The sequence below is a fragment of the Arvicola amphibius genome, chromosome 6 (genome assembly GCF_903992535.2).
Source record: "Arvicola amphibius chromosome 6, mArvAmp1.2, whole genome shotgun sequence".
NCBI classification, from domain to species: Eukaryota; Metazoa; Chordata; class Mammalia; order Rodentia; family Cricetidae; genus Arvicola; species Arvicola amphibius.
This window is the reverse complement of record NC_052052.2, coordinates 58,955,137-58,978,616: the sequence shown is the minus strand read 5'-3', so window position 1 is coordinate 58,978,616 and position 23,480 is coordinate 58,955,137. Positions and strand designations below refer to the sequence as shown.

General features: G+C 43.3%; 1 protein-coding gene across 3 annotated transcripts in view; it reads right to left on the bottom strand.

Annotated features, from left to right (window-relative positions):
- The window catches only part of Slc24a2 (solute carrier family 24 member 2), a 232,960-nt gene extending 215,283 nt beyond the window's left edge, over positions 1-17,677 (bottom strand). For all 3 annotated transcript variants that reach the window (XM_038334720.1, XM_038334721.1, XM_038334719.1), the window contains exon 1: positions 16,745-17,677. In XM_038334720.1, the coding sequence (XP_038190648.1) occupies positions 16,745-17,677 (933 nt within the window). The remainder of the gene's footprint in view (positions 1-16,744) is intronic.
- Positions 17,678-23,480: the final 5,803 nt, after the last annotated feature.

Genomic DNA, 23,480 nt, shown 5'->3' with positions numbered 1-23,480 from the left:
TCAGAATATGATATTAGCTCTACCTTCAATATATGTCTCAAATCTGAACACCTCTACCTACCTGTTTGTTTACCACTTCCTGGCCATGCTACCATTGCCACTAAGTGGGTGATGGTACCAAGTGGCTGCACTATGCTCTCATCCTTGACTCTAAAGCTCTCCTGCCTCTAAGGAGCCCAGGATGAGTGTGAACATTCTCAGTGTTTAACATCCATCACTACATAGCATTGCTGTATTCACAGGTATCATCAGAAAGTAACGTACTGTCATTTGATTCTACATTTCTGACCCCAGACAGATTCATGTATGTTGCTAAAGTTCCTTTGATCCTTGTTGCCATGGAATATCTTAGTGCTGTGATCACTAGTGCACTGCCCAGAGGTGCATAAATCAGGATGGAGTGAAACATGTGTGGTATATATAGGCTGTGAACCCTGGTGCACACTGCATCTGTGCACCTTTTACACTGGGCAAAGATGCCTACTGCCCATTCAGTCATAGACACAGACACAGACACACAGACACAGACACACACAACACACACACACACACACACAATACACACACACACACACTTGTATTTGTGTGTATATAATCTTTTCTAATTGAACTGTACAGGGTAGAAATCTTTTAAAATCTATTTAAAGACTCTGAAAAGACCAGCAGCTGGTTGCCACTGTGCACATGGGAGTCATCATGAACGCAACATCTTCTCCATCAAGGCTTGCAGAGTGCATTTCCTACCTCTAGTTTCTTTATGGGGTGGAAAACAAAGAAAGCCACCTTGTTTGAATTTTGAATATGGCAAAAGCAAACATTATAAGGAGAGGCCTCAAGAAGAGTTGCTATATGGAACATAGACAACTGATCTGGTCATGGGTCTCTTGGCTTTATGCCTTGTTTATGTTCTAAGTATCAGAATAAGGACCCCATGGATGAATTAAAGTTTCTGGGACTAAAATCATGTACACATACATTAGCCTCTTAAGATTACTCCTGAAAATTTAGCAAAGATAGTCACACTAGAACAACCCCTTGCTAAAGGGCCATTTGGACTCTGCACTAAAATGGGCATGCAGCAATCCTAGTCCCGTCTCCCAGCATACCCACTTAGCACCTCTCACGGTCTCTTCCTGTCTGCAGTTTCATTTTGACATGAGCTCAGATCGTGAAACATCCCCATTACCTCATTAATATTCACACTATCCTACAAAGCAAAAGGAAGGCCATCTGCTCCCATTTTTTGATGTAGAAAACTTGGGACCGATAAATGCATATATAACTCATGAAGTGTTGGAGCCGTGAGATAGCTAGAACATCATAATATTTAGAAATAGGGAATAGGAGCAAGAACTGAAATTTAACACTGACCATTCATTGTGTCAGGAAGATGGTCAGACCAGCATTATCTCCCAGGACTGAGCAGATTCGACAGAGAACCTTTCGGGGGCATTGCAAATACTTGGTGATTTTTTAAAATTATTTATTTATTGTGTATGTATACAATATTCTGTCTGCGTGTATTCCTGCAGGCCAGAAGAGGGCACCGGAGCTCATTACAGATGGTTGTGAGCCACCATGTGGTTGCTGGGAATTGAACTCAGGACCTTTGGAAGACCAGGCAATGCTCTTAACCACTGAGCCATCTCTCCAGCCCTGATTTTTTTTTTGGATGATAAAAATATCTCTTAGAGGGCTGGAGAGATGGCTCAGAGGTTAAGAGCACAGGCTGCTCTTCCAGAGGTCCTGAGTTCAATTCCCAGCAACCACATGATGGCTCACAACCATCTGTAATGAGATCTGGTGCCCTCCTTGCCAGAACACTGTATATATAATAAATAAATATCTTTAAAAAATATTTCTTAGAGTCTCTATATCCCAACTCAAGGACTTTAAGCATCTTAATAAGAGGCCCCATGCTGATAATATTTTTTAAACAAGAAGAGTCATCCCACTATCCCCATTTGCAAGAAGCTGAACTGAAATGGTGGTTTGGCGTTGTTCTACTGAAAATAGAGAACCCAAGCACACAGTGGGACTGCAGAAAGGAAGGGAGTATTTTCTGGTTGTGGCATGTGACAGAGGCACTGGTCTAACAGAATTGCACAGCAAACATCACTGGAAATCCCACACACGTGGGGGCTAACATCACAGAGCCACCCAGAGGTGAAGAGACAGACCTGGTGAAATTGTATCCAAGTTTGTGGTTATCCACCAGGAAAGCGTGTCCTATAGCTTTTAAATTCCTCCCCCTGCAGCACAACGCTATCTGGCTCTGTTCTATTTATTTCTGTAAGTGTATGGGACGTGCAGCGCATTAACACATCAAAACATATGTTTCCTAAGCCGGTTATCACATCTCACCTTCACTTCGACTTCCAAGGTCAGAGCTGCTATTTATGGCTATCCACATAATTGGACTTAAAATAAAAGGCAGCAGAAAATAGTAGACTTGTAATGGTCCTTTATAGGCAGCCTAAAAAGAGCAGCCTGGCTCATCTGAATGCCATTTAAATAAATCAGCTTCTTGCTCAAGGCTACAAAACCCCATCTACCAGGCCCCCAGTTACTAGGCAGATGACGCAAGGACTCCTGGGAGAATATGCTTCCTGGGCCCTAGGAAATCCCGGGAGCTTTGAACCAATTGTGCATTAAAAGCATAATCATGTGGTTAAGTTGTCTCTGCCCTCAGATTGTGCACATCAGTCAGGTAGGTGGAGTGACCGTGCTCGCTGGACAGTACCAAAGTAGGTCATTTCTGATATTATTCTTCACTGTATAAAGCACCCTTCGCTTCAAAGCTTTGTTCAAGAAAGATGAAAAGGTTGCTAGGACCTGGAATGGGAGGGGATATATATATATATATATATATATATATATATATATATATATATATATGCTGGGGGAAAGCAGGTGGGTGGGCCTGATGGGTCTGCAACCAAAATGAATAAACCTAAGGGTTATTACCAGACAGCAGATGAGGCCAAAGTCCACACCATGAGGGCCGGAGAGATGGCTCAGCAGTTAAGTGCACTTGTTGCTCTTCCCGGGGATCAGAGTTCTGCTCTCAGCACCCATATCATGGTGGCTCACAATGGCCTCTAACTCTAGTTCCAGGAGATTCAATGCCGTTTTCTGGTCTCCATGGGCAGCAAGCATACACATAGTACACAGACATGTATGCAGGCAAAATACCCATACATGTAAAATCAGAGAGAGAGAGAGAGAGAGAGAGAGAGAGAGAGAGAGAGAGAGAGAGAGAGAGAGAGAGAATGCCCACAATAGGTAGTGAAGGGAATGATGGCCTAGGTGTGCCACTGGAAGGGCGTCCATGCAGGAACGAGAGAAGGAACTGGAGGTTAGGAACATCTCTCTTAGCTGAAACAGAGAATATTTTGGAAGCAAAGCAGTGTGATGAGTGATAACTCAAGTAGATGCGACAAATGCTGGGTCTGATGTTCATGTAGACACATCCCCAGGCTCTTCAGAGTAAGGAAGTTCAGACCTAAACAAGCTATGCATATGACGAAGGCCTCAGCTTCAAGGGAGTCAATCTTCTCTCAAAGACCAACATTTTCAAAGTTCTCAGAAAGGCTATAGCTTCAGGGTCGACCCAAGGGTCCCAAATTGCCTTCCGCACAAGAATTCCTCAAGAAAAATACGGAACATGTTAGATCTTCCGGGGTTCCCAAGCTAGGAGTAGTCTTTATAAAGCACACAAAACCCACACGACTGTGGGAAATATTTGTCAACCATGCACCTAATTAAGATATATATTCTCATAGCCAAAACACTGAAGCAAACAGCCCAATTTAAAAGCCAGCAAGAGACATTTACAGACATTGCCTCAAAGAAGATATGAAATGGTCCCAAATCCCTATCTTAAAAAAGCCCATCATCCATCAAGAAAATGCAGATAAAATCACCCAGTGATACCACTTCACACTCACGATGATTGGCATGAACAGCAGGATTTTGAAAACCGATGTGGAGGAATTGGAGTGGGGTGTGGTGGCTTACATCTGTAAACACAGCATTGGGGGGTGGTGGTCAGAGTCAGCATGACTGCTGCAAGCTTGGCATATAGCAGGAAGAGATGATAGAGTGAGATTAGAACCCTCGTATGCCACTGGTAAGAACACAAAATGGTCCCGGAACAAAAGAGAACCGAGTCTGGCAGTTCCTCACAATGTTGGAGACATCTTGTTAGCAGATGGTCATCAATTCCATTCTTAAATATGTTCCACAGAAAATCCATAGCGTCTGTCCACAAAAACCTGCAGACAGATGCTCATTGCTGCATTATTCCTAATGACCTAAAAGGTGAAACAACCCAAATGCCCACAAATGGTTGAATATACAAGATGTGTTAAATCCATGTAATGGGATAGAATTTTGCCATTAAAGATAGAATCCTGAAGGTCTGTGAAAACATTATTCTACATGAAAGAAAGCAGACATACAAGCTATATATTACATGCTTCCACTTATGTGAAATGTCCAACATGGACAGATCTTTACAGGCAAAAGAGATTGTGGCTACTACTGGGGGATAAGAGGCTCTTAATGATCAAGTAACGCTATTGTCTTAAGGCATTCTTTCTGGGGTGATTAAAAATGGTCTGAAATTAGCAGTCATGATTTTTACAAATCAAAGCATTCTAAAAATCTCCACAGTGCATACTCAGGGCACATACTGCTGCAAGTCACTTTTATTTTAAAGGAGCTATTACTTAAAAAGTCAACAGAAAAGCACTACAGAACACTTAGGGCCACGGTCTGAACAATGCAGCTTGGAGAACTGAGACTCTTTCTTCATCTTTGAGGGACCTGTCTTCATATCTGCACTCTGATGGGGAATAAATGACTTTAATGAATTCTGTTTCCTACTTAGGAAGACTGTCATTTACCAAGGACCTTAGCACATGAGCCACTGCATTTTAGGGCTTATCAAGCCTAGAACGTTCATCATGAGAAAATTTTCATCACTGCCAATATTAACTTCCATGACCCTGTGGCAGTCATTTAATTCTGCAAATGCAACTCAATGGTTAATAGGGGAAGGGGTGTGGCCTACGCTAAGGCAGAAGACGATACCAGGAAAATTCCACATAGGAATGGGTGCAAGGAGATGAACAAAAGAGGCACTAGGATTAAATATTGGTGATGTATATCAGCAGAGGTAAACACAATTTCAGGGGCGGACGTAAGAGAGCTCAGAATAATTTCATGGTTGACAGAGGCTCGGTCTCATAGATAAGAAGACACACTTTCTTAATCCTCTGCAAACACAAGGGGAGGGCAGGTTTGTGTCCGAACATGAAGATATGACTGCTAAGGACTAGTAGGGCAACTGCATATTTAAATGGCTGAAAAAGAGACGTAGGGAGGAGGGCCCAGGAGTCAAACAATGGCCTGAAATAGGAAGCAAACAACAGAAGCAAAAGGGAAATTGGGGAGAGGAGGCTAGCACGCAGGACTCAGCATGAGGGGCCTGGAGTCCAGCATGTAGTTGGGCTTGCAACTGGGCTCAGCTAAACACTGATCCTATTTAGTCTCATTCAGAATTCGCCTCCCTGTGAAGGAAAGTGTCCTATATTTTTTAAACATATGGATATGCAAACACAATCCCAAGAGGTTTAAACAGGACATCCATGATTGTACTGCTACCCTAGTCCTAAATGTGTTGGTTCTAAGTCATCATACTGAGCAAATAAAATGATGGGCTTCGGGAAAATGTTAAATGTTCAGTGCTGACTCAAGGTCTAACATAATAGAAATCTTGCTTTATTTGCTCTCTCTCTCTCTCTCTCTCTCTCTCTCTCTCTCTCTCTCTCTCTCTTTCTCTCTCTCTCCCCTTTCTCTCTCTCTCAATAGGCTTTCACTGGGAAGCTCAGGCTAGCCTACAATTCTCAATTCTCTCTGCAACCCAGGTTGTCTTGGAACTCTGTATTTTCCTGCCTCAGCACCCCAGAATGTTGGGGTTACAGGTTACACCACACCCAGATGAAACATTTTTTTCTCTCCCTGAAGTGCACATGCCCAATTCCACCAAACAATAATAGAGCAAGGGCCAGAGCATCACAGGCTCACTTGGCCATTTCCAAGTTCTTCTGGACAAGTAAAGACGCAAAGAAGCCCTTTTAATTCATTCCATAGGAATTAATCTCTCTTAATCAGATTTCTTAGTTGAAAAACGGCTCCAAGGGAGGTAAATTCAGGGCTCCAGTACCTGCCCATCTTTGCTGCTGGTCAGTCCATGATTATAAACAAGTCCACATCCACCATGGATTCAACCATGGATTACAAATACTTGGAAAATAACTGTGTCTGTCCTGAACTCATACTTGTCATTACTTTCTAAACAGGACAGCCCAACAGCCATTTATATAACATGTATTAGGCTGAAGTAACTGAGAAACAACAGAAAATACAGCAGAGGTTTATGTAGTTTCTATGCAAATACTAGGCCATTTTATGTGGCTGTATTTGCAATTTCCCATTAACAGAAAGGCACAGTTATAAGAGCTGCTGGGGACATCAGAGATAAGCCAGCCTTTCATTTCCAGAGAAGAGATGCTTGGTGCATAGTGCCTGGTACAGTCTTACACAGCCAGGGTGGGGGCTAAAAGGCACTCCGTCTCTCTGGGCCTGGTCCCTGCAATGCATGGCTCTGAGTGCATCCGATAAAGCCGTGAACATGGCATTCAATGTAGCCCAATGCCCAGGCTCCTCCCAAACCACCAGTTTCACCTTTATAAGAACCATGTCTGCCTCATTTGGTTCACAAACAGAATACTTCAGAGAAAGGAACCCAACCTAATGGAATCCCAGCTTCAGCTCTCTTGGCCGAATTCTGCTTCTCTTTGACTTCATAACCCCTTCCACGGTACACATGTTTCTTCCCCACCTCCTCACAGATGCATGAAAGCATGAATTGAGGTAAGCTGCAAGTGTCCTTGTCCATTTCCTAATGTTCACCTTTCAGTCAGTCCATCATAAAGGGAATTCAGGGCAGAAACTTATAGAGGAACCTGGAGGAGGGCGCTGATGCAGAGACCACACAGCAATGCTGCTTACTGGCTGGCTCTCCATGGCTCCCTCAGCTTGCTTTCTTATACAGCCCCGGCCCACCTGCCAAGGGATGGCACCACCCACAGTGGGCTGCACCGCCCAACAATCACTAATCAAGAAAATGTCCCACAGGCTTGCCTACATGCCAATCTGATTGGGCCATTTTCTCAACTGACATTCCCTCTTCCCAGATGTCAAGTTGGCAAAGAAGATTAACCATCGCCCTCCAACCACGTCAGAGCCATAAGGCAGCACGCGGTTCGCTGAATGTTGGCTTCTCAGGACTCTATGCTTGTCTACATTAGGTAGAGCATGAGTTACCCACTGCGTGCAGACGGGGCCTGTGTTTGGGAAGAAAGCTGCCATGACACATGGTTGCATTGTAACAATTTTAGACGTCCCTAGCGTTAACATGGGCACGGTTTTACTTGTACTTAATGAGCTCTTTGAAATCGTGGCTCTGAAACTAAAGTCATAAAAAGGAAAACTCGGCGGTAAGATGCAAGGGACTCACTAACCCAGAGAACATCGCTGTTAAATTCAAAAGAGTCAGCAAGATGACTCAGCAGGTAAAGGTGCTCGCTGCCAAGCTTGATGAACTGAGTTCTAACAACCCTGGGATCCATATACTAGGAGAGAAATGACTCTTACAAATTGTCCTCTGGAAAAAAAAAACGAGAGTGAGTCACCCATTCCCTGGGAAGCCACAGGCTCCTGTTGAAGCACAGAGCCAGTCTAGTGGGGTGACTTCTGGATTTCTGCTCTCACTCATCCCTTTGGTCAGACTGATGCTCTTGAGCACCACAGGGCCAGCACAGCTGCAGAGCAGCCCTGCTGAGAAGAAGAGAATCTTACAAAGAAACTTTGTAACAGGCTTTTAAAAACTCAGGCCACAACTCATTATTCAAAAGGTCGAACGTATTGTTTCCAATAAATAGAAAATGCAAGCACTGCAAAAGTGAAAGCAAAATGCCTCTATTTATTTGGATTTTATTTTTATATGTAAATATGCATATACCTTTGTATATATGCACATGCATGTATACTGAGTTGTTATACCTGGCTCTGGGCACAATGCATAGCACAATGGACTTCTATATACTAAGTTGTATTCTCAGCCCTTAATATATTTATATATTATATTACATATATAATATATATATTTCAGTGGTAGAGCACTTGCCTAGCATGCGCAAATTCCTGAGTTCAATTCCCAGGACCTCAAAAGCAAACTTTAAAAAAAAAAAAAACCTAAAACAGGAATCATGGTTAAAAAAATAGTATTTGAAAGGTGTGACTTAATAGAGTCTAATATGAAAAGTGAATCTAATTTGGAAGTGTGATTCGCCTTTGTTTCTAATTGTCTGGAGAAATACTAAGGTCTAAAAATCAGGATGCACTTTGGAGTCAGGCAGACACAAATTCGAATTCAGTTTAAATCTAAACTGAAAATCATGGAAATCATCTCTATTTCCAGATCCCTTGGTCCCGGGACGTGCAGGTGGGTATGGTAGCTGCTTCGGAGGATTGAGATGGTTGAGCACCTGATAGGAAGCACTGGCTAGTTTCAGATTCCCTCTGCCCTTGACTCCGGAAGGCCATTGGGTCTCAGCAGTCTCCAGCAGCACAGGGAGGCAGATGCAGCTGCCAGCAAAGGTATTCACTGCCAGAAGCTGAGAGTGCCAAGGAAGCCTGGTGTCCTGCAGTAAACTTTAAATGTCTTCCCTGCAAGCACACAGTTCCCCATCTGTCCAGAAGAGCTATCTCCCAAGGCATGCTTCCGTTACATTACAGCTTAATTAAGTTGATGAAAACATTCAAGTGAAACATCACATGTAAAGTAGTTACTGAGCAGAGCCAGGTGATATGGAGACTGTTACTGTAAACATAAGAAATTGCTCGTTGGCCTGCTTAGGATGCTCAACTTCCATACTTCTAAGTACAGAAGCAATATGCTAAGACACTGCTATACTAGATCATCTCAGACAGACTAGATCTTCTTAATATATTAGACCATCTAAGCGACAACCCTATTTCTCCACAAAGAAACAGAGATCTTGAGTGGCAGAAAATTCCCCAAGGTCATACGACCAGGGAGCACATGCCAGTCCAGGGATCTCCGACTCAAAAGGCTTCCTCTTCAGAATAACTCGCCGTTCAACAAAAGCAGAAACTTCCCGATGGTATTGAGGTATGGAAATGGAAACGACGAGAAGGCTAAAGTTAGGATTCTCGGCATATATTTGTGAGAGATCTCCGCGTTAGTCATCAGAGCGAACTTTAAAAGCAACACAAAGACATAGGGAACTGGCAGTCTCCACACACATATGCTTCAAAGCAGAGCCTCCCAATTAATCAGAGAAATGCAAATGAAAGCTAATCAAGATTCTAGCTCTCACCTGCGGAACTGGAAAACACTAGGACTTTTAATAGCCAACACTGAAGAACACAACGGCGCAGGAGAAATTTTAAAAAGCCGAAAGACTTGGGGGTTGAGTTTCTGCTTCACAGAAACTCATGGGTAATCTGTTGCAGCATTTTTATAGCACTAGTGAGATACTGCAATAAATAACACAAGATAATAAAACTAAACGGCCCTAACACATTGCAGGAGGAGGACACACTCTCAACAGGCTAAGATTTTTAACCCCATGTTAAATCATCAACTATAGATAAGTTTTAAATTGTGCACGCATAATATTTTTCTATTTGTGTAAAATGTAGGTTTACATGTACACAAATCTGTAGGTGCACAAATGCATATGTATGAGAACCTGGAGGCACAGAAGCTACAGTTACGTCGGGATGGTTCAATGAAGAGATTAGAGGTTACTTCATGTTTAGTGTTTTCATTTTTTATGGCCTTGTAAAATGAATATGTTATTTTGTGTCTGGTAAACAAAAAACAATCTAAAAGACAAATCTAATATTTAATGTGTTCCATAGAAATTTCTATTAGAATTGCCTCCTGAAATTTATTTGGCTCAAAATTTTGCTGTCGGTAGGATGTCTGTTGATGAGGGTCCTTTCGGACGCAGCCAGGCCACAGCCAGGACTCTGGAGTACATCACTGAAGCTTCGTGTCACCTTCACTTGCTACATGCACTATCTTTTAGCACACTCTGGCAAGATGGACCATTAAATATTCAGAAAATTTCTTCTCAATATGTTACATCCCAAATACTGGATAACTTCTTCAAACAAACAAAATTCCTCAAATTTAAGACAATAACAACAAAAAATATAGAAATACAGCAAATAAATTCCAAAATAGTGTATGGAAAAACAAACTTAGAAAGAACAACAACAACAAAAGGGAAAGAGGAAGATAGGAAAAGCAACAGCAAGATTAGACAATAGAACGCGTAAGGGGATAACAGAAAGAGAGGTTCCAGGACTCACAGTCAAACAAACTGAGCCTCCAGTTTAAAGAAGACTGTCAATGCAAAACAAAAATAAAAACCAAATGCAGCTGCATTCTGCATATCAGAGACATATTCAAAAGAAAAGAAGGTGGGAAATCAAAGAACGGGGAAATTAAACCTGCCAAAGGCCTCCAGGAAAGAGATTAACATAACAAGCCTATTCTTTTTCAAAAGAAAATTATTTTGTGCTCACGCGTGCATGTGATGTGTGTAAGTGCACGTGTTTGTGCCTACACACACACACACACACACACACACACACACACACACTCACACACACACACATGTGGAAGCCAGAGGAGGGCAGCAGGTGTCCTCCTCTATCACCTGCCTTTCCCTTTTTAGGGTCTCTTCTTGATCCCAGGCTTGCATTTTTTCCTGTAGGTAAAGGAAGTCGGCAAACCCCAGCAATCCTCTGCCCTGCGGGGTGGGGCGGGGGGGGGGGACTGGGCTAAAGGTGTGTGCCGGACACTGGGCTTCTTAATTGGGTGCTGGGATAGGAAGTTCTAGATGGAACACTTACAAAATTCTAGTTGATTAGGATTTGTGACCCCTATATTTTCTTCTTGTTAAAAATGATGAGAAGTTTTCAGATCTGTTTAGAAATACATCCTGCCTAGCTTGGTGATGCACACAGCAAAATTGCACATCTATGATCCCAGCACCCCAGCAAAATTGAGCAGGATTGAGGTTACAAGTTCAGCTGGGCAACACTGAGACCAGGAAGTGGCAAGGGAGGCAGGGAGGAAGAGGAGAATGGGAAGAAGTAAAACCCTTTTATTTACATTCCTAAGAAGGGTCTTGACTTCCTTGCAGTGTGTACATCAGCTTTACTAATTTATATACTAGGTTTGAGAGGGCTTGAGTTTTCTAACACATCCTGAATCTTAAGCAAGCTTTGGGCTACACATGGGTCTTTATAAAATTAGTTACAGTTTAATGAGAGAACTGTGTAAGGAATATTTATAATGTTTCAATTCTCATTTTTTCCAAGAATGTAACTAATAGTTCCAACTGCAGAAACTGTTGTCAACTTTGAGGGGCACTCAGGTTGAATAAGGCGCCGTGAGCCAGGATGACTCGAGCCCAGCTTCCCACTTGGCTGCTTTCAGAGTCTTTATTTGGCTCGCTCCCTTGATTAGGACTCAGCTGACTTGCTGTCAGATTAGTGCGCCAAGTCTAAGAAGTTAAATACCATGGACAGCTGCTTTCTGGGCCAGTGACAGCCTGGTACAGTGACACATCAAAACCAGATCTCAGAGGCCAAATCGGATGCTTCCCAAGATGTCTGCATGTCCCGAAAAGAGACAACGCTACAGCTTGTACCACCCAATTGTCTGATGAACCAGCTAGGAAGGGGCCGCAAGAAAAGGGTCCCGGTCATTATAGACAAAAATGCCTTAAAAAGAAGTTGCTCTCAGTACAGATATTTCTGAGCTCCTTCCAAATGGTCTCCTGATTTGAAGGAAAATTCTAGGCAATAAAACTTCAGGACAAAAGATGTGGTTTCCTTGGAGTTTATGCTAACATGGGAACCACAGATATTCATGGTCCACCAGCTAGATTTATGAGCGTCATGACACGGTAAATCCATCCCCCTGAGAGGCATAGCAACCTGTTTGGCCCAGTGAGCCACTAAAGTGAATTTGACCTTCAAGGAATGCTTTTGTAGATCAAACCTGGAATCGCTCATTCTGATTCACTTTACATTTAAGAATGGAACAGCAAAAGAAGGGAACCAGCATATACTGAACAAGCCATATTTGCCACATGCCAAGGACAATACTAGATGCTGACACACAGATGGTGTTTAAAATTCTTTCTTGATACCCAGGGAAGTCTGGGTACTCAGGGTAATTGTGGGACAGGTTTCACGGGAGGAGAGATAGAATGTATCAGTATAGAGGGATAGAAGGGAGTAATGGAACAGGAAGGGTTAAACTGGGGTAGGGAGAACAGTGAATGGGATAGAGGAGGAAATGCAGAGATGGATAAATAACACTAAAAATCTTCCCAAAAAGTCACAGAGAAACCTACTGCAGTGGAATCTTCCTATTATAAATACATAAACATTGAGAGAGAAGATGGAGTTACCCATAGCCGGGACAAAATACCTCCACTAGACACCACAGGCTATCAAACAGAAAGCCCAGCACCAGGAATGGGTTATTTCTTTGGAGTCACAGGCCAGAGAGGTCTCACTGACCCCCAAACATTACATGCTATTTCTTATGCTCTTGGCTATCCACCCCAGCGTGACCATAAGATCCTATTTCTGAAGAGCCATATGCTTGAGTCACAGAAGACAGAGAAATCAAACTGCTACTGGTCTGGAAACTTCGTCTCTGATAGCCAGTTCTCATAGTTCTGAAAAGTGCTAGGCAGGCTACTAGAGGAGAAAACAAATCAGCAATTAGACTCAGCTGTGAACCCTGTAAGCTGCAATAATTGACTGGCAAGATATAAGCACTAGTGTAATAATGGCACCAATATCACGGGAGTAACCAAGCCCTTTTTTTTGTTGGATTTTATTCTCCCTCCCCAAGATGAAACCTATACCTGGTACCACTATTCAGCCAAAAGCCTGTGGCCAGGTAAGTGAAAGCCCTAGAGTACTTACTGCTATGATTTTGCTAAATGGATAGAATATTAAACCAATCCTTAATACTCACTGTTATACATATAGATCAATGCATCTCTCAGTCCTCAATGGAGAAACTTCAATTTGCAATAGAAGGCAATTAACACAGAGACCCACAGCTGGCCATGGTGCAGAGCATAAGAGATGGAAGAATGCTTGGCCATGAAGGAAACATATGTACTACATCCCTTTCAGTGGAAGACCACCCTTCCAAGAATATTGGGCAGCACAAATTTGATCTTTAAGGATTAAAAACAAGGACACAAAGTTGGGTAGGTAACGAAGAGGGGTCAGAACTGAGAGAAATGGGGGGGATAAATATGATCAAACTTTACCGTATGAAACTCTCAAAGAACTAATTAAAAATAGCAGAGCAAAGTCTTTCCTGTCCGGGTCTCTGTATCATGTCATGACACTATGCAGCTTTTTAAAGATGGTAGCTGTATCACCAAAGGAAATTTTAAACCAAACAAATTAAAAACAAAGCCTGAAAAGTACACATGGGGCAGCAACACTTTAGGGAAAGAATTCCCAGTTTCTCCATGTTCATAGCCCATTGCTTCCTGGCACAGATATGGTCGTCCATCATGGAACCAAATTAAGATTTCCACCTTCCTTATTGAAGTGAGTCATTTGAAAGCCATTTCACTGTGTTGAGCCCAGAAGAGCTGATGGGCAAGGACCATCTGATAATCTGTGTGAGGTTACCTAAATTGTATTTTCTCCACACTCTCAAACCCTCCTGCCCTGTAATTGCAAAACCAAGGCAGCAAAGTGAGCTTACACGAAAACATGACGGTATTTGCTCTCTAGAGACCTATATAGCAGACTTCTCGTGGAGATGTCAGTGAGCTAGAGTTGGTGTAGGGACTCTCTTTCTAAGTGTCCAGATAACAACAGAACACTGACACCTGTAGGAGAGACGAGCTATTTGGGTCAAAGTGAGCTCAGCACACCAGAGGGCAAATGGTTGTACTCAAAGCAGCCATCCCGAGGCAGCCGTGCTCAGAGCTGGGGAGCAAGCTCTCCCAAGATTATGAAACTTGGAAGGCAATAAGGGCTGCAATTACTGCAAAGTTCCAGCAGTAATTCCATAGAGAAACTGACTAGGTACAGTTTCCTGAAGGGAATCAGGTTCTTATGAACCATTCCACTTGAAAATGTATGACTGTGCTCAAGCAAGACACAGCTCTGTTAAGGAAACAACAACAACAGCAACAAAACAAAAACAAAAACAGACCATCTTCTCTAATTAGTTATCAAATGCCAAAAGAAAGGATGATGATCGAATAGAGTAAATTAAAAAATGTGAGGCATGAAAGGACACTAAGAGAATCGACACATGTGGAAATATTTATGATTATAACCAATATCTTTATGATAAAATTAAGCTATACTCAGAACTTCCAATTTGAAAAGAATACGGAACTAAGAATCAAATTACAGATATGAAAAACACCAAGTAAGAAATGCCAGTCTGAATGGCTGACATGTATATGATCGGAGACGTGACGTGACAATCATCTAATTAGGGAGGTAAAAACTCTACTAGCTCGACTGTGCTGAACAGACTATCACCGACGGAGTGCACTCTGTGGCTTGCATTTAAAAAGTTATTTCCCACGTGTACGGTGCCAGCTGCATTCCGAATCCGACTAACATCAGAACACAAACTCTGAGTTCCAACATCACTGGCAAATGTGGCCAACACAATTTTCAACCAAGAATGTGTCTAAGTAAAGAAGGTCCAGTGTAACATAAAAAGAATCCCAGGGCATAGTTCCTCAAAATACTTTTTACTGTTGATGTGCCCCAGGGTATTTCTAGGGTGTCAGATCACTTCTCTGCTTCTCAAAAATATGGCTTTTCTCGAGAACTGCCCAGTACTCTGAAGCAGACCACAAAGTGCTAAGCAGATCACTCAAACACGCTTGAAGAGAGGCTGAGCAACATCCTTTTTGTTATTAAGGTAGAGCACAGAGCATCCATAAAACGTCCTTGTCCAATGCCTTGAAGGGCATGTCCTCAGCTGTCACAAGCCAATGCATGCTTGCTGTATATTGTGTGAAACAACTTCCTAAACCACAGTTCTCAACGAGCACACGCGGAAGTAAATGTTAGAAGATTTATATAGTGTAAATGTGTCCGGGACCAGAGAGCTATCGCAACAGGTTAAGGTATTTGTGACAAAACCCTGGTAACCAGAATTTGATTCCCTGAACCCAAATAGAGATGAAAAAAGGAACGAAGTCCGCAAAGATGTCCTCTGGCTGACACACACAGCACGGCCTGTGTACCCGCTGACATAGCAGGCGCATGTACATGATAAAAGTGATTCAAGCAGTTCTCTTTGCATGTTCACTGTGTGCCCTGTCTACTGTCTAGGTGTTGCTAGTGACTTCTTTTCTACTCTGCTTTTACTCTGTGGTTGCTTCGAAAACGACGATCATCAACCTAGTCTAGAAAGGAATAATGCAAATTTAGCTAAGATAGTATCATTTTTCTTCTCGTTATGGTTAAATCTCCTACCACTACTCAAGCATTTATTTTATACGTGTGAGAATTTTCCCATACGCAAACGTGAAAAGTTTCTGTTATGAACTTGGGTTTTCTGTTTAAAAACCACATCTGAAGATGGCATTTTTATATTTAAGATGTAAATCAGAATGCTGCATAATTATGAAACTACATAAAAATTCATTGATGCTATTCCTCTATTGTTTTTCTTTCAAAGTTATATTTTTTTAGGTCATTTTCTTTTAAGCTTTTTTACAAATATCCTTCCTAGTTAAGCAACATTCCCTCAAGTTCTCCTGTGAAAGTACTTTGGGTCATGTTTATTATGGTGTGCAAAATGGGCTACTGCAGCACAGAGGCGGATGCCAGGGCTGGCTAGTGACTTCCTCTACAGATGCTTCTGATCCATTTCAAAGAACAGCACTCGGATCAAGAAAAGTAGGCATAGCTCTGGGTGTCACTTGGTCTCAGGGTGCTTGCCTAGCAATGTGAGAGACACTGGGCTCAGTCCCAGCACCATGAAATAAGACTGACTTAAAGAGAAAAGGATACGTAGTTATGGCTATTGTAGTGGAAGTCAGACTACTGTTAAGCCCAAGATGCTGCTGGAGGGCACAGCTCTTATAAAACAAACTTTCTCCCCTAAACATCTTTAAAGAGATGGCTCTTAATCTTCCATCTTAATCTATTGTCAAAGACAAAAACCTGTCACTTGTTAAAAATCTGCCTATAAAAATTAAGTTGCTCACAAAATCACTGGGTCCATTTTCCTAAAAACGAATCAATGCTGAGTCTGCCTTGGGATGCCTGTATTTAGATTGTCCTTTTAAACTCCATAGTAGTGTGGAAACTTGGTAGACTTGTAGAACAACATCCCCCCCCCCAATTTAAATTTTCTGCTGTCATTTTCATTGGCTTTCACAAAACTGCAGGATGCAATCTGTTACCATGATAGTCCAAAGATCAGTATAGTTAAAAACAAACCAAACAAATAAACAAAAAACAAAAGCAAGCTGCCAACTGCCAAAACATCTGCATTCAGAATGATAGTTAAGAAAGCCATTGAGTAAAGGCTACTTCCACTGACCTTTGCTTGGGCTTCTGGTGCTGTCACCTTGACAACTTTATTGCGACTTATCATTTGCTTCACCCATCCTTCTACTTGGACGTTGAACTTCATGAAAACCACATAGCCAAAATAAGCTGTTAAGAGCAGCAAGCTTTCCCACCACATGATGACGTTATCCAGGAAAAATATGATCAACATGATCAAATCGACGATGTAGAAGGACACATCCCGAAAGAGCGGCCACCATGTCAGGTTTAAGATTTCTCTAGAAAACAGAGCACACATGCCAATAACAAAGAGGATATTGAACACAGCGGAACCTACAATGGTGCCTATGCCAACGTTGCTGTGAGCAATGAAGACCCCTATAAGAGACGTGAAAAGTTCTGGGGCTGACCCGCCTGCAGCCATGAAGGTGGCTCCGGCCACATCATCAGAGATGCCCAGTTTCTCAGTGATGACAGTCAAGGAAGGAACGAAGAACTCATCACAGACAATGGCTAAGGCTATGAACATGTAGATCATCCCAATGACATGGAGGATGATGGCGCCTCTCCTGCGCTCCTCTAGGGAGAAGATGTCCTTTGGGTAGTCTCCCTGGGCATGATCGGTGCCATTCTCAGCTTTGTCTTCCTGAGAAGAGGGTGGCTGTGTGCTATCATCTAGAAACTTGTCATTAAAATCTAAGAGAGTTCTTTGATGGTGGCCCTGGGCTACCCTAGGGCTACTCACGTCACTGGCTTCTCCTGTGTTGCTCTGAGTGTCTGTCTCAGTAAAGGCACTGATTGAAAATGGGACAGTGCTCATAGCTACCAGGCCCATGACAAGGCCAATGACCCGAATTAGCTTCAGTTTTTTTCTGGCATTATAATGTCTCCAGCAGCCAGATGGTGGCTCATTGGAGCACCATTTCTCCAGCAACCTGACTGTGGTACTTTGGTGCAGATCCATTCTGAGTCTTCTGGTGGATATGGTGGTCTTCACACTTCAGACTCGGCTAGATGGTTCTGTCATACTGTTTCTTGCTTCCTGGTTAATAGTGCTTGTGGGACACTTTTACAATCAGGTATCCGTATTCTTCACAGAAAGATTTCACCAACTATGCTTAAATAAAAACAACAACAAAGGTAAGTAGGTCACCAAAATCTTATCCTTCTATAAAAATAACTGCAAATACAATAAAGTCTTGCTCCTATAGTATGTGTTCACAGGTAAGTTACTTAACTTATCTGTGCCTCAGTTTCTTTATTTTATTTTCTAAAGATTTCTTTTAATTTTAGTGATGTGTGTCTGTGTGTGAGTATGTACACATGTGAGTGCAGGGGTCCCCAGGAGTCCAGAGAGGCCTTAGGATCTCCTGGAATTGGAGGTACAAACAGTTGTGATTTATCCAACATGGGTGTTGGGAACCAAACTCGGGTTCTTTGCAAAAGTAGAATGTCCTCTTAGCTTCTAAGCCATCTCTCCAGCTCTGGGTTACCTTATGTTAAAACTGGGGAGCAGAACTAGGGTGAGGAATTTACTTAGCATGTGTGGGATGTGTGTTTGATCCCTAGCTACACACACACACACACACACACACACACACACACCAATATAGATATTGGGATAGTTATAGACAATTAAATCCTTGCCAACCAGAATTGCACATATGTGTGTATGTGCGTGTGCGTGCGTGTGTTGGGGGAGGGCACTGAGGATTGCATTCAAAGCCTCAGACACTCCAGCGCTACCACTGAACTGCAACCTCACAAACTGCTTTAAGATAATTAGAACAAAAGCAGCACTTGGAAGAAGAAGAAGTGGTATCTAGAATGGACTCATAACCACACATGTATAAACCAGGTAAATATTTCAACACCTCTGATGCCAGGGTTAGGCAGCTGAGATGTGTGTAAGTATAAAAAATTTATAGGTGAAAGTCAATTCATCCATTTGAAGCCATGCAACTTCTCTCAGTGTTAAAATGGCCCCACTCCTTTAAGAACTAAGTTCTTGACGACTGACCATTATCCATTATGTTTTCTTCTACAACAATTATGTAATTCAGTGCATTTTCTGATTGAACCTATCATTTGGAAAGGGTGGTTTGGGGAGGAAGTAATACGGCTTTCCTGTTCACATAATAATTCCAGGATAATATTTTTCATGGTTGTGTCTCATACTGATACAGAAAACCTGCTCTTTAAATATTTAAGTTTATCCAATAAAAGAAAGAAAGAAAAGGAAGAGCAAGAAGTGTCCTGTCGACATGAACAAGCTGTTGTCTTAAAGCATATAAATGCTGTTTTCAGTTGGAGCTCGGAACAGCAACAACCAGAGCCTTTTAATCTTATTCTCCGTAGCTTAAATAAAGCTCAGCGCAGGGACATGACCAGGAGGCTATCTTGAGAGACCAAGTATGTATTTCGTAAACAACATGCAAGTTGCAGCAACATCTCTGTCCATAAAACCCTCCCCCAGTAGCCCCAACACCTATCCTTTAGGCCAGATACGCAGAGCAGAGTTTTGATTCGTTAGTCCACGGAAGAGGTGGGTAGAGTACCCCACACGCCTGCTCCTACAGTCAAGATTCTCTTTCTAAACAAGCCTTTAAATTTCCTGTTTTTGTTTTCTTTTTGTGGTGCCAATAATTTTATTTTCGGAGCATTCGCCGAGATCACTTCAGGTGTAAAATAAGCTAATTAAACACACGCCACTTATACAGTGGGATTAGCTGGAGGAGAGCAAGACCAGCAGTCAACGCAGGTTGAGGTGCCACTGCTCCTCAGATAACCCTAGCCCATCGGATGCCCAGGCAGGCTGCAGATGTCTATGCTTAGCACCCGTGATTAAGCGACTTGCAGCACTCTAGGGATTGTCACAGTGCCCGGTCAGGGCTAGCAGCAGGGTTGGACTCCTAGGGCATAAGATCAGCTCTAGGGTGAGCTCCGTAAATCCTCTGCTCTGCTGTCTGGGATGTGCCCCCCCAGCTGCGCCCTAACTTTGCCTTGAATGATCTTAAACTTTTTCCATGGAGGGTCAATAAGAAAATAAAACGAAAACGTAGCTGGACCCCACCTGCAAGCCGGAAGCTGCGATGCTTTCGGGGTGAAGCTTGCTCCACTGTTTTTAACCCCCGGATAGCTGAGGGGGGGGGGAGTGTTTGCGCATCCCTTCCTAAGTCAGACTCTTGCCGGTGCCCTAGCTCCGAGACGAGCCCGAGTGGGCCACATAGGGGCTGGCAACCCGCGCCCCCGAGCGGAGAGAGTTGGCTAACTAGGAGCTGGGCCTGGGGCTCCACGTCCACTGCGGGGCCACCTGTGAGCCTGAGGCGGAGCAGCACGATGCGCAAGACCCGCCTGGGGACCAGCAGCTAGGCGGACGCAGAGCCCAGAGCCGGAGACCCGCACTTACCCGCACCGGTGAGCAGGGCTCGCACGCCTGGCCGCTCGGGCCGCCTCCTCCGGCCTCCGCCTCCTGCGCCCGGGGCCCCGGACTAGTGCTGGCGGTCGCCTTCACCGGCTGGATCTGGACTCCCGGGGACAGTGAGCAGCGGCGAGTGGTGGCGCGAGCTGGGCTGGCGGGCGGTGATGGGCCCCTCCCTCTCGGCGGCGCGGGAGTAGCCGCAGCTCGGCGCCCTCCCGCCCTGCGCGCCTCCTGCGCGGGCCACGCCCGCCGTTGCCGCCTGTCAGATTTCTCTGCAGTGGGGACCGGGTCAGGGTGTGCAGGAAGGCAAGGGCAGAAAGGAGAAATTGTACAGGTCCCTGCAGCACCCGATTCCCGAAGCCCGAAAGTGCTGTTAAGTTTGGGGTCGCCTGTAGTGGCCACCTCCTCTCCAGTCATCTGCAGGAATAAGAATTGATCTCTCTTTACTATGCAAAGGTGGAAAAGATGGTGTTTAGAAAGGTACAGGCCTCGGGGCACGGCTCTCAGTCAGAGGGAACTGAAGTCTCTCTTTTACAATGATGAGAAACTGAAGGGTCTAAAGTCTGACAGGCAAACCGTTTGTTATCTTTATGACCCAAGACACTGGGGTCACTTTGGTGTCACTGAGAAGACTCATGTTTTGCCTCCAGATTTCCAACTCTGTGCTTCCCCCTGCCTTGTTTGCAAAGACCCTTTAACCAGGGGAAATTGAGTCCAGCTCTCCGGTGAACAAGTCAAGAGTCTGGGCCAATTAATAGGAGGTCGAACAAGCTAATTCTTGAGGGAAACATTTTTTAACCTGATGGATGAGGAGGACCCAACCTGGGAAACCGTGGAGGTTTTCTGTGCATTGAGGACCCTTTTTGCATGCCATCTTTCTGTCTCTGCAGCCGGCAGAGGTTCACTCAGACCTCCAGGGTTGTCTTGTCAAGTAAAGGGGAAACCTCAGGTTTTAATTTGGAAGTCATGGGCTGAACTTAACAAGAAAAAAAAAAACCCTTTACTTTTTGTTCTGGGAAATTTCAAACATTCACAGATGTAAGTAAAGAATACAGCAAGGCTTTATGGGGCCATCACAGCCTTGCAAAATTATTGACTACCTGGCCAGTTGTGCATTATACCTGTTGGCACCCTTTCCCAGTGTCCTCCCCATGGAGCAAATCTCAGACAACACTCCATTTTAATTCACAAACCCTTAGGAGAAGGAAGGAAGCAGTTAACCAGTTCTAAGACTGTGTCAGGGAAGACTCCAGAAATGACCCAGATAGGCTCACATTGATCATGATGAGTCAACTTCAACATCAGGAGATTATTGCAGTTGCTTCAGGCCCATTAACAGAAGTTCATAATGTTTTCAAAACAACCCAACAGATTGGTAACTGCTGATGGCAGAGAGAACCATTTCATATTGCAAAAATACTTTAGAAAGAAGAAAACAATCATACATCTATTCTACAAAGTTTTATACAAATGAAACCTGAGTATATCCCACTCAGCTTTCCCTTCCCTTGTTTTTGACTCTATTGACTGAACAATCCCGATCTTCCCCAGGCAGCAGACACCAAGAAGAGGAAAGTGAGAATAGCCTAAACATGTTAGCTGTGCGTTAGTTTCCTCTGACGTTCAAACCTTTCATCTTTGTTGGAAATTTAAAATAGGGTGTGAGAAGGGAGGCTGAACAACTGGATAGTTTAAGACAGGAAGTTTACAGGAAAGTAAACCAATTGCTATTCTAAGGGGAAGTGAAATACTCTATCCTGCAAAGAAGCAGCTAAAGGCCTCAAGACCAGACACAAACAACCTAAGATAGCTTCAGGAAGTCCCTGAAACAGATCAAATTTACTACTCTCCACGGAAGAGTGTATAAGTGTTAAAGACTCCTGAGGAACACTCTCAGACCAACTAAGGGAAGACTCACAGATAAGACAAGGTTCAAGCTTAGCTGTCTAGGGAGAGGCCTAGACCAGCCCAACCACCAGGAAGAAGCAGATATTAGCCAAGTAACCAGGAAGAGGCAGAGATCTGCTGAAGTGCCCTGAAGATACAAAGACCAGCCAAGTCTCCCAGAAGAAGCTCAGACCAAACGAATGACAAACATCCTCCAAACTGTTCAGCTGTCTACAAGCTGTGGAGTGCAGTTCAAGTATCTAGCTTTTGTGAACTGTCTCCCATGGTGGTGTGGGGTTTTGATGATGTAGCTGTGCCTGAGTTATTTTCAGTCTTGCAGTTAACCCCTCATCTATATTTCTTTAAGAGTCACAAATAAACCTCATTGGTTGACCAAACTGGACTTTAGTGGTTGTGGTGGTTTGAAAGAAAATGGCTCCCAAAGAAATTGGCACCTTTTGGAGGTGTGGTCTTGTTGGAGGAAGTGTGTCACTGTGGGAGTAGCCTTGAGGTCTCACTTGCTCAAACTTCACGGAGTGTGATGCTCAGTCTACTTCCTGTTGCCTGCAAATCAGCATATACAGCTCCTTTTCCAGTACCATGTCTGCCTGCACACCACCATGCTCTTCATGTTGATAATGGATTAAACCTCTCAAACCGTAAGCCTCCACCTCAATTAAATGTTTTTGTTGTTATAAGAGTTGCCATGGTCATAGTGACTCTTTACAGAAATGCAAACTCTAACTAAGACAGTGGTGTCTTTGGTCTGTCATTGGTTCCTATCTGGAGCAAAATTGCTGTTTGTTCATGTCTTCTCAGAAATAGTGTCACATAGCACTTAAACCTCAAGAGACAGAAGCAAGAGGATCTCTGTGTTTGAAGCTAGCCAGAAAACTTACAAATGTAGTTACAGCATGTTGCTTCCTACCAGGACCTTTATTGGTGTTGTTCAATTCCCTTCACCTTTAGCCCGGAGGGGTCACCAACTCTTCATTTGGCAGAAAGGGGAATGGGATTCAGATGCGTCTGCAGGCTGTACTGTCTGGGTTCACACTTGGCTGATTATGGCAGAAACTCAGCTTCTACAGCTTAACCAAAAAAGACTTTATTTTTCTCAAAAAGAAACCTGAAAACATACTGTCTAGCATTTGTCTGATAGCTCTATGATACTAGCCTTAGAATTCAAAAGTCTATGCTGTCTCATCTTAATATATAGCTTTTATCGTCAGTGCTACAGAGTTGTTGCCTTTTGGGTAGGGTAACATGTCTGAATTCCAGACAAGAATAAGAAATAATAAGGGGAAAAACGAGACTTCCTTGTTGAACTTTCCCTTTTTGTTTATAGAAGGATGCTGTCATAACATATCTCCATGTGAATGGCCACCACTTGGTCATGGTAACACTTAGCTGTAAGGGAGTATGAAATGTTTCTTAAGTGGGTTCATACTCAAGTTTTAAA